At 42.4% G+C, this 15842-nt stretch overlaps 1 protein-coding gene across 2 annotated transcripts in view; it reads left to right on the top strand.

Moving 5' to 3' along the window:
* The window catches only part of RIOK3 (RIO kinase 3), a 30834-nt gene that overhangs the window by 12687 nt on the left and 2305 nt on the right, over positions 1 to 15842 (top strand). For both annotated transcript variants that reach the window (XM_010383236.2, XM_030926020.1), the window contains 7 exons: positions 1014 to 1157; positions 2296 to 2423; positions 8498 to 8695; positions 10007 to 10166; positions 12723 to 12803; positions 12896 to 12985; positions 14502 to 14609. In XM_010383236.2, the coding sequence (XP_010381538.1) occupies positions 1014 to 1157; positions 2296 to 2423; positions 8498 to 8695; positions 10007 to 10166; positions 12723 to 12803; positions 12896 to 12985; positions 14502 to 14609 (909 nt within the window). The remainder of the gene's footprint in view (positions 1 to 1013; positions 1158 to 2295; positions 2424 to 8497; positions 8696 to 10006; positions 10167 to 12722; positions 12804 to 12895; positions 12986 to 14501; positions 14610 to 15842) is intronic.

Raw genomic sequence — 15842 nt, forward strand, 5'->3', positions numbered from 1 at the left:
CACTTTGGGATGCTGAGGTGGGCAGATCACCTAAGGTCGGGAGTTCTAGACCAGCCAGACCAACATGGAAAAACTCCGTCTCTACTAAAAATACAAAATTAGCCGGGTGTGGTGGCGCATACCTGTAATCCTAGTTACTCGGGAGGCTGAGGCAGGAGAATCGCTTGAACCCGGGAGGCAGAGGTTGCAGTGAGCCGAGATCATGCCACTTCACTCCAGCTTGGGCAACAAGAGTGAAACTCCATCTCAAAAAAAAAAAAAAAAAGGCATTCTAAATCCTTCATAAATATTGTAGTTAATATAATATATTAAACATTTAGATTTTAAAGCACAAATGCTTGTTAAGTAAACATATTCAATTATATCATTTCTAGAAATAGTCCAGATCTGATTCTAGAAGAGTTCTGTCCAATAGAACTTTCTATGGTAATGAAAATGTTCTATATGTGTGCTGTTCAATATGGTAGCCACATTTGCTGTTGAGCACTTGAAATTTGGGTGCCATAATAGAGGAACTGAATTTTTAATTTAATTTTAATTAACTTAAATATCCAAGTGTGGCTAGTGGTAACCTAACTGAATTGCACAGTTCTAGAGCATAATTGTCATGGTGTGATCATAGTCTGCTATAACAACCCACTCTCCACAAATAATTACAAAATTGTATTTCTTTGGTAAGATTTGGTGTAGCCTTCACAGTTCGATATTGTGTCCTTTGGCTAAAAGCAAAATACAACACACATGCTGAAAGACCTTAGTTTTGGATGTGATGAGATGTTTTCTATGCCTGGAATAAATGCCTTCCTTTGGGTTGTAATTTCTTAAATAGTATTGCTCCTCTTTCTGTGAGTTATTTAATTTTTTTCTCTGTAGTAGCTATGAGTTCTGGTTTCCTAGTGTGATCATCTATTGAGTAAGACATGAAAGATTAATCTTCTTGTTGGTTTTTTTTGTTTGTTTTTTTAGCTGTCCCTATTTTAAAATATTTAGATGCTAATTCTTCTTTTTGGCAGTTTGCACCTGAGTTTCAGGTAGGAGATGGAATTGGAATGGATTTAAAGCTATCAAACCATGTTTTCAATGCTTTAAAACAACATGCCTACTCAGAAGAACGTCGAAGTGCCCGCCTGCATGAGAAGAAGGAACATTCTACAGCAGTAAGGATTTATAGAGTTTTTTTTCTTTTTTACTGGAAAGATTCATATTAGAAAACTTTGGGTGAATAAAAAAAACTTCATGTTTGATATTTTTTCATGAGATTGGCTTTTCAAATCAAAGATGTAAATAGATCTAGCCACTGTGGTGCCCGCCTGTAATCCCACTACTTTGGGACAGGAGGATTACTTGACCTTAGGAGTGCGAGAACAGCCCGGGCAACATCATGACCCCCAGCTCTACAAAAATAATTAGCTGGACATTGTGGCACATGCCTGTGGTCCCATCTACCCAGGGGGGCTGAGGTGGGAGGATTGGTTGAGCCCAAGAAGTTGAGGCTGCAGTGAACCATGATTGTGCCACTGTACTGCAGCCTGGGTGACAGATTGAGACCCTGCCTTAAAAAAAAAAAAAAAAGAGAGAGAGAGATGTAAATAAGCCAGGTGGGGTGGCTCCCAGCACCTTGGGAGGTCAAGGTGGAAGGATCGCTTGAGCCCAGGAGTTCGAGACCAGCTTAGGCAACATAGGGAGACCCTGGGAGACCCTGTCTCAGCAAAAAGTTTTTAAAAATTAGCCGGACATGTTGGTGTGCACCTTTAGTCGCAGCTGCTCAGGAGGCTGAGGTGGGAGGATCACTTGAGCCCAGGAATTCGAGGCTGTAGTGAGCCATAATCATGTCACTGCATTCCATCCTGGACAACAGAGTGAGACCCTGTCTCTCTCTCTCTGTCTCTCTCTGTCTCTCTAAAAAAAAAGATATTAGGCCAGGTGTGGTGGCTCAAGCCTATAATCCCAGCACTTTGGGAGGCCAAGGCGGGCGGATCATGAGGTCAGGAGTTTGAGACCAGCCTGGCCAACATGGTAAAATGCAAAATCTAGCCATCTCTAGTAAAAATGCAAAAATTAGCCAGGTGTGGTGGCGGGCACCTGTAATCCCAGCTACTCGGGAGGCTGAGGCAGGAGAATCACTTGAACCTGGGAGGCGGAGGTTGCAGTGATCAGAGATGGTGCCATTGCACTCTAGCCTGGGTGACAAAAGCAAGACTCCGTCTCAAAGAAAAAAAAAAGTTATTAGAAGTGGCTCAGAAAATATTTTATGATTAGCAGTCATTTTCACTTACAGTGCTTTATCTCTTGCAGGAAAAAGCAGTTGATCCTAAGACACGTTTACTTATGTATAAAATGGTCAACTCTGGAATGTTGGAGACAATCACTGGCTGTATTAGTACAGGAAAGGAATCTGTTGTCTTTCATGCATATGGAGGGAGGTAAATGAGCAAAATATGATACCATCATGTGAAAACTTAGTCTCTTCTCCCCAAGATTAATGGATTTACACAGAATCAAAGATAATGCTGCATGGCAAGCAGCGTAATTTTTTGTTTTTGAGACGGAGTCTCGCTCTGTCGCCCAGGCTGGAGTGCAGTGGCCGGATCTCAGCTCACTGCCAGCTCCGCCTCCCGGGCTTACGCCATTCTCCTGCCTCAGCCTTCCCGAGTAGCTGGGATTACAGGCGCCCGCCACCTCGCCCGGCTAGTTTTTTGTATTTTTTAGTAGAGACGGGGTTTCACCGCGTTCGCCAGGATGGTCTCGATCTCCTGACCTCGTGATCCGCCCGCCTCGGCCTCCCAAAGTGCTGGGATTACAGGCTTGAGCCACCGCGCCCGGCCGCAGCGTAATTTTTAAAGTGTTACTGTAGAAAGTCCAGGCAGTATAGGAATGTATAAAAAACACAGTCATCCTAATACCACCACCCAGAGATAATCATTAATAATTTTGGGTAGACGACTCCAGTTTTTTTCAGTGTGTATATTATTTTCTTTTTTTTGAGATGGAGTTTCACTGTTGTTGCCCAGGTTGGAGTACAGTGGCGTGATCTCGGCTCACTGCAATCTCTGCCTCCTGGGTTCAAGTGATTCTCCTGTCCCAGACTCCAGAGTAGCTGGGATTACGGGCGCATGCCACCACGCCCGGCTAATTTTTGTATTTTTAGTAGAGACAGAGTTTTGCCATATTGGCCAGGCTGGCCTCGAACTCCTGACCTCAGGTGATCCACCCGTCTCGGCCTCCCAAAATGCTGGAATTATAGGCGTGAGCCACTACTTCCGGCCTTCCTCGTCTTTATCAATGTTTAGTACTGTCAAATCTAATGCTTTTTGTCAGTGTGAAAGATGAAAAGTAGTATCTTGGTATTTTGGTGTGCATTTATTTAATTATGATTAAGTTGTACATTTTTTTCAAGTGCTTTACCGGCCATTTGTATTTCTTTTTCTTGTCTTCTCTCTTGTTTATCCTTTGTCCATTTTCTGTTATACTTAATATACTCTTTTTTTTTTTTTTTTTGAGATGGAGTTTTGCTCTTGTTGCCCAGGGTGGAGTACAATGGCACAATCTCGGCTCACTGCAACCTCCGCCTCCTGGGTTCAAGCGATTCTCCTGTCTCAGCCTCCCAAGTAGCTGGAACTACAGGCACACACCACCACGCCTGGCTAATTTGTGTGTTTTTAGTAGAGATGGGGTTTCACCATGTTGGCCAGGCTGGTCTCAAACTCCTGACATCAGGTGATCCACCCATCTTGGCCTCCCAAAGTGCCAAGATTACAGGCATGAGCCCCTGTGCCTGGCCTGTTATACTTAATATACTCTAATAAAATAAATGATCAGTCTTTCTGGTGGAATTGGTATCACAGTCTGTACTTTAACGTTTCTAAGTTAGCAAAACTAGAGAACATTCAGTTTTCTACAGCTAAAAGTAAATGCTTTTAAAAGTTTGTTAGTTTTCTGTGGTACATAACAAATTGCCACAGACTTAGCAGCCTAAAACAGCATCCATTTATTGTCTCGTAGTTTGTGTTGACAGAATCCAGGCACGGCTTAACTAGGTTCTCTGTTCAGGGTTTCACAAGCTTGCAGTCTAGGTGTTGGCCAGCCTGTGTTCCTTTCTGGAGCTTGGTGTCCTCTTCCCTTGGCCACCTTTCAGTTCCTTGCAGCTGTAGGACTGAGGTCCCACTCTCTTGTTGGCTGTCAGCAGTGGGCCGCTCTCAACTCCTCGAGGCCCCTGCAGCCATGGGGCCGTCTCACAGGTCCCTTCACACACTAGCTCACACCTTCAAAGCCAGCAGGAGAATCTCTCCAGTCTGCTAAGACTGAGGCTTAGTGGGATGTTATCATGGGAATGACTAGACCATCACCTTTGCCACATGACCTAACCAGGGAGTGGCTATCCCACACATGCTCAAGGGAAGGAGATATTATACAGGGTGTGCACACCAAGGGGGCTGGGAGTTTTTGGAGTCATCTTAGAATTCTGCTTTCCACAAAGCTCTGGTTGATTGGTTTCTTCCCTCCCTGCCTCCCTTCCTTCCTTCCTTCCTTTTTTTTTTTTTTTTTTTTGATGGAGTCTTGCTCTGTCATCCAGGCTGGAGTGCAGTGGCACAATCTTGGCTCACAGCAACCTCTACCTCCCGGGTTCAAGTGATTCTCCTGCTTCAGCCTCCCCAGTAGCTGGGATTACAGGTGCACACCACCACGCCAGGCTAATTTTTGTATTTTTAAGTAGAGATGGGGTTTCACCATGTTGGCCAGGCTGGTGTCAAATACCTGACCTTGTGATCCACCCACCTCAGCCTCCCAAAGTGTTGGGATTACAGGTGTGAGCCACTGTGCCTGGGTCAAAGCTCTGGTTTCTGTCACTCTCAGGTTGGTCAGGCAATCAACAATTATTCAAGCAGTAATTTGTCCTAGATTACTCAGGGAATAAAATATAAGACATATTTTTTACTCTCAAAGAGCTTAAGCTTTAGCTAAAAAGAGAACATTACAGTAAGAACCATTATGGTCAATGAAAGATAATTACATAATAGAGTACCCAGTTATGCAAATGAGACCTTATATGGGATAGGAATAGCGAATAGAACAAGATCATTGCCAGGCACATTCAGGGAAGATATCATAATGAAGTTGGATCTTAATCTGGATTTTAAAAATAGGTTAAAGAAAAATCCATTGGGAGGCTGAGGCAGGCGGATCATGAGGTCAGGAGATCGAGACCATCCTGGCTAACACAGTGAAACTCCGTCTCTACTAAAAAATACAAAAATGTTAGCTGGGCATGGTGGCAGGTGTCTGTACTCCCAGCTACTCGGGAGGCTGAGGCAGGAGAATGGTGTGAACCTGGGAGCGGAGCTTGCAGTGAGCCGAGATCACGCCACTGCACTCTAGCCTGGGTGACAGAGCAAGACTTCGTCTCAAAAAAAAAAAAAAAAAAATCCAATGTTGAGTATAAAAGGTAGTTGCAGAATATATATACAGTATATCATCTATTTAAATTTTTTAAGTCATACAGAAAATTACAGAGATATTTATAGATGCTTGTGGATACTTATATATTATCTTTTAAAAGAGACTAGAAATACAGCATTTATGATAGTTATTGCCTCTGGTGAGTTAAGATGGGGAATAGTAATCAGAGAGCACTTAAGCATCATCTGTGATGTTTAATTCTTTAAGATAAAGGCTAAGGGTGGGAGGGTTGAAGTTTAGGTACTGAGAAGATTAGGAAGGTATGTGCTCAGAGGTAGTGGGAAGTAAAGTGGTGTAAGCAAATTGGAAATTGGTAAGGAGGACCTTAAAAGCTAGGCAGACGGATGTGTCATTTGCTAAGAAACAGGATCTTTTTGTAGTAGGACAATGACAAGGCAAATCTTATAAATTGGACTCGATCCTAGAGACCTTCCAAGTAAGGGATCTCTTGTATGGCATTTTTGCTAGGGCCTCACCTAGTGTGTGGTTAAACTAGTCCAATGAAAGGAGCTTCTTATCTCAAAATCTAGCCTATTCTGTCATAATGTCTTTTAAGTTATTAGAGATTTCTTCTCTGAATAGAGTCTCTAATCTGTCTCCCTGAAAATTGTGTCATCTGTTTACCAAATAGTTGAGCAGCTGTCATGTACTCTTCCAGGTACTAGGGATACGGCAATGAATGGTACAAGGAAGGTCTCTGGTCTAATGGAATGTGCTTCCCCCGTCCTCAACCCCTCTCCATGACAATAATAAACAAAAATATCAGATATGTGCTATGTGGATACTTAAAATAGGATGATGTCATAGTGACAGGCTGACTAGCTTTATTAGTAGGACAGGGAACACTTCTCCAGTGAAATGACATGTGAGTGACACATCTAGGATACATCAAAGATCAGACGGATGGGCATTCTGGACTAGAGAATAGCTAGTGCTAATGCCTTAGGATAGGTACAAAGTTAGTGTCTTTGAGGGAGCATAAGAAACCCAGTCTCCCTGGAGCATAGGATGTGAATGGGAGAGGGGGCTAGAGGAGTAAGCAGGGGCTGGACCAGGTAGGATTTTGTAGGCCAGGGTAAGGAGTCTGCTCTTTAGCTGCTCTGGGAACCAAAGCTATGACTTGATTCTTATTTTCAAAAGATTGCTGTGTGGAAAATGAATTATAGGAGGAGAAGAGAAGAGGCAGTAAGATCAGTTAAAAACATTGTAGTAGTTGAAGTGAGAAATGGTGAAGGGTTGGACTAAGGAGGGCAGTAGTGGAAGTGAAGAGTAGGAGAGTGTTGGCGTGTGTTTTGGAGGTAGAGTGAACAGCACATGCTATTGGATTGGATGTGGGTGTGGGAGGACAGATTCTGGGCTAGAGCAGCTGATGGTGGTGCCATTTGATGAGGTGAGAGCCTGGGGAAGGGTAGGGTAAGGACTCAGCTAGCATGAGTTTTGTTTTGGGCATGTTAAATTTGAGATGCCTGTTAGACTTCTAAGTGATGTGAGGTAGGAGTTGGATAAATGGGCCTGAAGTTCTAGGGAAAGTCAGGACTGGGATAGAAATGTGGGAGTTATCGGCCAGGCACGGTGGCTCACGCCTGTAATCTAGCACTTTCAGAGGCTGAGTTGGGTGGATCATCTGAGGTCAGGAGTTCGAGACCAGCCTGGCCAACATGGCGAAAACCCATCTCTACTAAAAATACAAAAATTAGCCGGGCATGGTGGTGCGTGCCTTTAATCCCAGCTGTTCAGGAGGCTGAGGCAGGAGAATAGCTTGAACCTGGGAGACGGAGGTTGCAGTGAGCCGGGATCGTACCACTGTACTCCAGCCTGGGTGACAGAGTGAGACTATCTCAAAAAAAAAAAAAAAAAAAAAAAAGAAATGTGGGAGTTATCTATATAGAGATGATATATAGAGCCATGGGGCTAAGTGAAATTGCCCGGGAAGAGAAGGGAGGTTTCTTAGAACCAGGTGAAGGACTTTAACCTTTTGAGACTAGATGGAAGAGGAGTCAGCCGGGAGAATATGGTGCAGAAGGAGGTTTGATTCAGATTCTGTCCTTTGGAAATACAGTTCCTTTCTGTCCCAGATTAACATCCTATCAGATATTTAAAGGTAAATATTAATATTGTTTCTCATTCCATCCACCTTTTCACTCCCACTGCCACCATCATGACTGAAGCTCACTACTTGGGGACTATTGCAGTAGCATCCTGAGTCGCCTCACACCTCTAGCCTGTCCCTGTGCCCTCTCATGCTGATGGTATCGTTCACTAGATCTTCATGAAGGACGCATATGAGAGTGCCATACACAGAAACCCTCGCAGCTCCCCATCACCTCTAGGAATTTGTCCAGGCTCTTCACAGATGTGCCTCTGTCCTGTCCTTTAGCTCCAGTTTATTTTCATTATCTCTCCAGCCAAGTCTTAACTCTAGTGTTTGTTGTTCCTCAGACATGTCCTGTGGTTTCCTGCCTCTGCTTTTGTTCATGCTGTTCAAATCCTACCCATTGGCCTGTTTCTGTTTCAGATGGCGCTTGTGCCATGAAGTCTTGCCTGATCTTTCCAACGAAAAGAGGCCTTTCCTATTCATGTACTTTTACTCTCTGCTGCCACTTCTCGCAGACTTGCGGGGCAGGAACCATTTCATTCACCTTTATGTCTGCTGGGAGTGAAAGAGTTATGTTTTAAAAAGCTGTTTTATTTGTTGCTTTTATTGAATTTTGCTGCTGAACCATATCGGGAAGACTGTAGCCTATTTTCAAGTGCATATGTCTTCATTGTATTTCAAGCTTGATTCCATAGTCATTAAGTGAAGAACATTATGTGATGGATGGTTGAAAATTGGTTGACAATTTATTTGAAAGTATGTTTTATTTAAAAAATCAAACCAAAACCTAAGGCTTTATTAAGATCCAAAACCTAAAGGCTTAAAAAACAAGACTTGACGCTGAGAGAGGGCAGATCTAATTTAGTGTTATAGAATCTTTGTGTTGAAATTGTTGTACTTGTGAGCCGGCAACTTGTACTGACTTGATTTTTTTCTTCCACTTAGCATGGAGGATGAAAAGGAAGATAGTAAAGTTATACCTACAGAATGTGCCATCAAGGTATTTAAAACAACCCTTAATGAGTTTAAGAATCGTGACAAATATATTAAAGATGATTTCAGGTTTAAAGATCGCTTCAGTAAACTAAATCCACGTAAGATCATCCGCATGTGGGCAGAAAAAGAAATGCACAATCTCGCAAGGTAAAGAAAATATTGTGCTAGATGTAATCTTGGGTAAATATCTTTTTGCGTTAGGATAAAAAAATCCATGCTTTCTTTTACATTCATTTATAGAAATAATGAAAGGCCAGGTGTATAACCTCAATTCATACTTTTAGAATGAAAAGGCCATTTTGTTTTTTCTTTCCTCAATGAAACTTGAGGGAAATCTGGTCTTTTTCTGCCTTGGACACTTTATCATATATCTAAATGCCATTTTTAAATTGCTTTTGTCAAGAAGTAAAACTTCCAGCATCCAATTAGGCTTTAGCATAAAAAATGGTTTCTTTTGTGTTTCAGAAAATGTTTGTTACATTTAGTTTGTTAATTTTGTGGGAGTAAGTTCTTACCAATCAAATTACATTTTGTTTAAATTTTTATACTTGTATCTGACTTTTCTAAGCAATTTATTTTCTATCAAGGAATTTGTTTTATCAACCAAGGAATTCAGTAATAATCCTTCTCATTAAAAACCTTTCCATTACCTTAATCTATTAAAAGCTTAATTTTAGTTTGTTATTTTCTAAAGATGTTTGCTTTCAGAAGTAATTATTCATATATCTCAGTTACAAAATTCTACTGAGAGTTCCCCACCAAAATAAGCCGGGCATGGTGTGCACGTCTACTCCCAGCTACTTGGGAGGCTGAGATGGGAGGATTGCTTGAACCTAGGAGTTCAAAACCAACCCGGAAACATTAGACTCCCGAGACCTTGTCTCCAAAAAAAAAATTTTTTTCAATTAATTAATTCCAGGTAGAATAATTTTCTAGAAGGCCTTGCTGTCCTCCAGTCTCTTTTCTATACTCCTGAAATTCCTGCCTTTCTTATAAAACAGTGTTCCATAGTGGAGCTTGCCTGTCTCTGCAGCCTCAGCCCACATTGCTCTTCCTCCTACTCACAGATCCAGCTATGTTGATTGATACACATTCCCCAAATGGACTGTGCTCTTGAACACCTCCCTGCATTCCCTTGCACTGTCTTCATCTGGCTAATTCCTGTTCCCTACCTCTTCTTCTAATAAGCCATCCTTGGTGCTGTGTGTTCCTATAGCTCCTACCCGTACCTCTGCCAGTGTGTACGTCACGCTGCATTGTAATTGTCTCTTGTCTGTCATTTCCATCAGTCCCTGAGCTCCCTACGAGTAGAGGCGGTGTTTTATTGTCTTTGTATTCCCATGTCACCAGGGTAGAACATAGTGCCAGCTCATTGTAGGCCCTTATTAATATTTATTGAATAAATGACATTTTTTCTCCTTCTGATCTGTATATTCTGAATCATTTCTTTCTGTATAGAATGCAGAGAGCTGGAATTCCTTGTCCAACAGTTGTACTACTGAAGAAACACATTTTAGTTATGTCTTTTATTGGTCATGATCAAGTTCCAGCCCCTAAATTAAAAGAAGTAAAGCTCAATAGTGAAGAAATGAAAGAAGCCTACTATCAAACTCTTCATGTAAGTTGTGCTTTTAAAAGCATTCACATACTGCCTTTAAAATATATTTCCGGCCAGGTGCGGTGGCTCAAGCCTGTAATCCCAGCACTTTGGGAGGCCGAGATGGGCGGATCACGAGGTCAGGAGATCAAGACCATCCTGGCTAACACGGTGAAATACCGTCTCTACTAAAAAAATACAAAAATCTAGCCGGGCGAGGTGGCGGGCGCCTGTAGTCCCAGCTACTCAGGAGGCTGAGGCAGGAGAATGGCATAAACCCGGGAGGCGGAGCTTGCAGTGAGCTGAGATCCGGCCACTGCACTCCAGCCTGGGTGACAGAGCGAGACTCCGTCTCAAAAAAAAAAAAAAAAAACATATTTCCTCTAAACTTTAAAAAAATGTCCTTAAAGAAGCCAGGCATGGTGGCTCACACTTGTAATCTAGAGCTTTGGGAGGCTGAGGCAGGAGGATCACTTGAGCCCAGGAGTTTGAGACTAGCCTGGGCAACATGGTGAAACCCTGTCTACTAAAAATACAAAAAAATTAGCTGGGCATGTGCCTGTAATCCCAGCTACTCGGGAGGCTGAGGCAGGGGAATTGCTTGAACCAGGGAGGTGGAGGTTGCAGTGAACCGAGATTGCGCCACCGCACTCCAGCCTGGGTGACAGAGCGAGACTCTGTCTCAAATAAAAAATAAAAAAAAAAAAAAATTGGCCGGGCGCGGTGGCTCAAGCCTGTAATCCCAGCACTTTGGGAGGCCGAGACGGGCGGATCACGAGGTCAGGAGATCGAGACCATCCTGGCTAATATGGTGAAACCCCGTCTCTACTAAAAAATACAAAAAACTAGCCGGGCGAGGTGGCGGGCGCCTGTAGTCCCAGCTACTTGGGAGGCTGAGGCAGGAGAATGGCGTAAACCCAGGAGGCGGAGCTTGCAGTGAGCTGAGATCCGGCCACTGCACTCCAGCCTGGGCGACAGAGCGAGACTCCGTCTCAAAAAAAAAAATAAATAAATAAATAAATAAAAAAAATAAAAAAAATTAAAAATTAGCTGGCCATGGTGGCATACACCTGTAGTCTAGCTACTCAGGAGTCTAAGGTGGGAGGATCACTGGTGCCCAGGAACTTAAGGCAGCAGTGAGCTATGATTGTGCCACTGCACTCCAGCCTGGGCAAGAGATAGAGCAAGACCCTATCTCTTAAAAAACAAACAAACAAAAAAAACTCAAGTTCCTTAAATAGTGCTATTTGAAGGTGCTAGAATAAAGACAAGTTGAAGTTTGTGAAAGAATGTTAACACGGAAGAGTTGTTTTTCTATCAATATGTGTGTGTCTTAAATAGTTTTAGAAAACTTACAGACTTAACCAGGGAAGTCTTCGTTGCTAGGATTAGTGACGTATTACATGAAGCTATTTTTCACAAAACTTCATTAAATAAAATTTGCTGTTACTACATTTAGCAGATAAAGTGCCTCATTAGTTTGTGTGCTTTATTGAATGTTAGTTTTTGGGGGCTTTTTTTTTTTTTTTCCAAATAAGAGATGGGGTCTCACTATGTTGCCCAGGCTGGTCTTGAACTCCTGGGCTCAAGTGATCCTCTTGCCTCAGCATCCCAAAGTGCTGGGATTACTGGTGTGAGCCACCACACCCAGCCATTGAACGTTACAACTTTAACAGTGAAGGAAAGGAAGCAGGTTTGGTCTCATCATAAGAGAGTGATGATGAAAATTGAAAATAGTAGGGAGTGCAGGTGTTAAGTTGGAAGGCACATGTCGGGAATCTCAAGGAAACTACGTGCTTTGAAATAGCAACTGAATTCAATCTAAGGGCCTTCTAGGTTAAGAAAATGCTCCTAATACTGCCATTATCCCTCTGTAGTTTTAATTGAACACTGGAGAAACATAATGTGCTACTTGATGCAATCTCTGCATGAAGCTGTCATGTAGTGCAGCCGTTGATCTAAATATGGAAATGTTAGTCCGAATTAATTTTTAAAGATACTGCTAGAAAGGTGATCCACCTTTCTCTGCTTCCAAAGGAAAACATTGAAAGGAAAATCAAGTATGTTTTTCTGGCGTCTTTGGGAGGTGGGGTGCCTAGGGAAGAGATTAAATAGTGATGAAACTTTCCTATTTAATTATATTAGGGCTGGCAAACAAATGCATTAATGTTGATTTCTACTATAAGACTTTAGGGGGGCCGGGCGTGGTGGCTCACGCCCGTAATCCCAGCACTTTGGGAGTCCGAGGCTAGCGGACCACGAGGTCAGGAGATCGAGACCATCCTGGCTAACACAGTGAAACCCCGTCTCTACTAAGAAAATACAATAAATTAGCCAGGCGTGGTGGCGGGTGCCTATAGTCTCAGCTACTCAGGAGGCTGAGGCAGGAGAATGGCGTGAACCCAGGACCGGAGTGAGCTGAGATCACACCACTGCATTCCAACCTGGGCAACAGAGCAAGACTCCGTCTCAAAAAAAAAAAAAAAAAAGACTTGGGGGGGTGTCATCATCAATAATATAACTATATAATCCCACTTAATTTATTCATTTCCTAATGTGTGCCTTCCCTCTTCACAGTTGATGCGGCAGTTATATCATGAATGTAGGCTTGTCCATGCTGACCTCAGTGAGTATAACATGCTGTGGCATGCTGGAAAGGTGAGGAGAACATTTTGTTAACATTCAGATTTAATTACTTTAAGTAAAATTTAAAATGTAAATACATCAATCTGTGTTCTGTATTGAAATAGGTCTGGTTGATCGATGTCAGTCAGTCAGTAGAACCTACCCATCCTCATGGCCTGGAGTTCTTGTTCCGGGACTGCAGGAATGTCTCACAGGTAGACGTGTAAACCAATATACCTTTTTTTGTTGGATGTAACAGCTGTAGGTATTTTTCTCACTCCTAAGTAAGAGGACCATATTCTTAGAAATTGAAGGAAGGAATACTGGCTGCTTTCAGGACAAGGATATAAAGATCAATTTGTCATATTTCATTTTGCAAGAATTTGATTCCATGTCTCATAGTTGGGTAAAATGTTCAAGGGGTGCCAGGCGCGGTGGCTCACGCCTGTAATCCCAGCACTTTGGGAGGCCGAGGTGGGTGGATCACTTGATGTCAGAGGTTCAAGACCAGCCTGGCCAACATGGTGAAACCCCATCTCTACTAAAAATACAAAATTAGCCGGGTGTGGTGGCAGGTGCCTGTAATCCCAGCTACTCAGGAGGCTGAGGCAGGAGACTCACTTGAACCTGGGAGGCAGAGGTTACAGTGAGCCAAGAACGTGCCACTGTACTCCATCCAGCCTGGGCAACAGAGCGAGGCTCCATCTCAAAAAAAAAAAAAAAAAATGTTCAAGGGAATGAGTGTTTTGGCTCCTTGTATATAAGCAATTAAGTAGACATTTAATGTGTGCATAGTGCTTAAAACAGAAGCTGGCATATGGTGTGCCTGCGTGCTTGCTGCAATTATTACCATTAAAAGAGAGACAGTCTCCATTGTGAGACAGTGTCTGATCACTGTCACTGTGAAGCAGGGAAAAAAGATTAGGTGGCTGGGCATGGTGGTTCATGCCTATAATCTCAAAACTTTGGGAAGCCAGGGAGGGAGGATTGCTTGAGCCCAGGAGTTTGAGACCAGCCGGGCAATATAGTGAGACTCCTGTCTCTCCAAAAAAATTTAAAAAGTAGCTGGGTGTGGTGGAACATGTCTGTAGTCCTAGCTGCTCTAACTGGGAGGCTGTTTTACTAGGGAGGCTGAGGCAAGAGGATTGTTTGAGTCCAGAAGTTCAAGATTATAGTGAGCTGTGATTGTGCCACTGCACTCCAGCCTGGGTGACAGTGCTAGGCCTTGTCTCTTAAAAAAACGAAACATATATATACATAAGGTAAAATTCAGTAAGCACAGGGTTGGGTCATACTTGTTTGGCATTTCTAAGGGAAATGAATTGTTGGCAGTAGATTCAGATAGGAATGATGTTTCTAAAGGATAGAGTAACTTCATATTGGAAATAACCTGTGAGTCTGCTTGAAATTTTTAATTTCTGGGGTTTAGTGAAAGTATTTCCTTTACATATTCAAAGCAATGCCAAGTGGTTTTATATATAGCACTCATTTTTATAGCTATAGGAGGTGCAGTGGGATGAGCTAAATCCAGAAGGCAGAATGGATATGTGAGAGGATGAAAAGCAACTAGAACCTGAGCATAGTCCAGCTTGGAAGTAGGAAAATCGATGCTTGAGAAATGAGGGAGGGAATGTAGTGGTGTCTCTTTATAAATGTGCTGCTCCCTGTTCTTAGTTTATTAGAGAGCCTTGCTAATACCTTCTTACTGACTTTCTTGTATTTCCTTTCTAGTTTTTCCAGAAAGGAGGAGTCAAGGAAGCCCTTAGTGAACGAGAACTCTTCAGTGCTGTTTCAGGCTTAAACATCTCAGCAGATAATGAAGCTGATTTTTTAGCTGAGGTATGTGATAAACAGCTGTTTTTCACCTTACTGGTCATGCAGAACTGCAGAGAGGAGATAACTGAAACCCAGAGCTAGTTTTATCCTCCCTTTCCCCCAAAAACAAAATTAATTGGAGATTTTTCTTTTCTTCAGATGTTTTTGGTTTTTTCTTTTCCATTTCTTTTTTTTTTTTTTTGAGATGGAGTCTTGGTTTGTCACTCAGGCTGGAATGCAGTGGCTTGATCTCGGCTCACTGCAACCTCTGCCTCTTGGGTTCAAGCGATTCTCCTGCCTCAGCCTCCCAAGTAGCTGGGACTACAGGTGTGCACCACTATGCTTGTAATTTTTGTATTTTTGGTAGAGACGGTATTTCGCCGTGTTGGCCAGGCTGGTCTTGAACTCCTGGCCTCAAGTGATCCGCCCACCTTGGCCTCCCAAAGTGCTGAGATTACAAGCATGAGCCACTGTGCTTGGCCTGTTTTTTTCTATGCTTGAAATTCAGAATACACACACAGCAAAACATTTCTTCACGAGGGCACCATTTGGTTAAGATGGGCAAACTGCACATTTTCAGTAGACTCATATTTCCCCTATTTAATGAATGCAGAAGTTGATGAACACTCTGAGTGATACAAAAAGCAGTAACATGGTCCCTGCCCTTTACTAAACATAGAAAGTTAGAAGTGCCCATCTTTGGAAATACCCAGTTATTATAATATCAGATCTAGAGAACCATGAAAAAGCTTCCTCCAGAGAAAGTCTCTTACAATTGAACAAAATCTAAAAGGTGAAATAGCAGTTAATTATTCCCAATGTTATACCAAAGCAGAGAATGATTACTGAGTGTTCCAGAACTCCCCCGGATGACTTGAGTTTGGGTAAGCTGTGCCTAGCCTAAGGCTAGAGAGAAATAACAGAAAGAGTAAATTCAGCTTCCAGCACAATACAGTTGCTCAGTAAGTAAGTGATACTGTTGTTTGATGAATGGTAGAATTCTCTTTTTCCTGTTTCTGGAATGTTTTATAGAATATATTTCAAAACATAGATGATTCCAATTGCTAGCTGGATAAAGTTAGTAAATATTGACCCTTGTAATCAAGTTAAAAAAAATACATGTATGTATGACTATCTGTGTACACTTGGATGCATGCACGCTGCACACACACACACACACACACATAGTAATTTCAACTCAAAGGCAGAATCATTAGGAATAACCTAGTTTTTAAGAGAGTAAAAATTACTGACTCA

Source organism: Rhinopithecus roxellana, chromosome 21 (assembly GCF_007565055.1).
Source record: "Rhinopithecus roxellana isolate Shanxi Qingling chromosome 21, ASM756505v1, whole genome shotgun sequence".
Lineage (NCBI taxonomy): Eukaryota > Metazoa > Chordata > Mammalia > Primates > Cercopithecidae > Rhinopithecus > Rhinopithecus roxellana.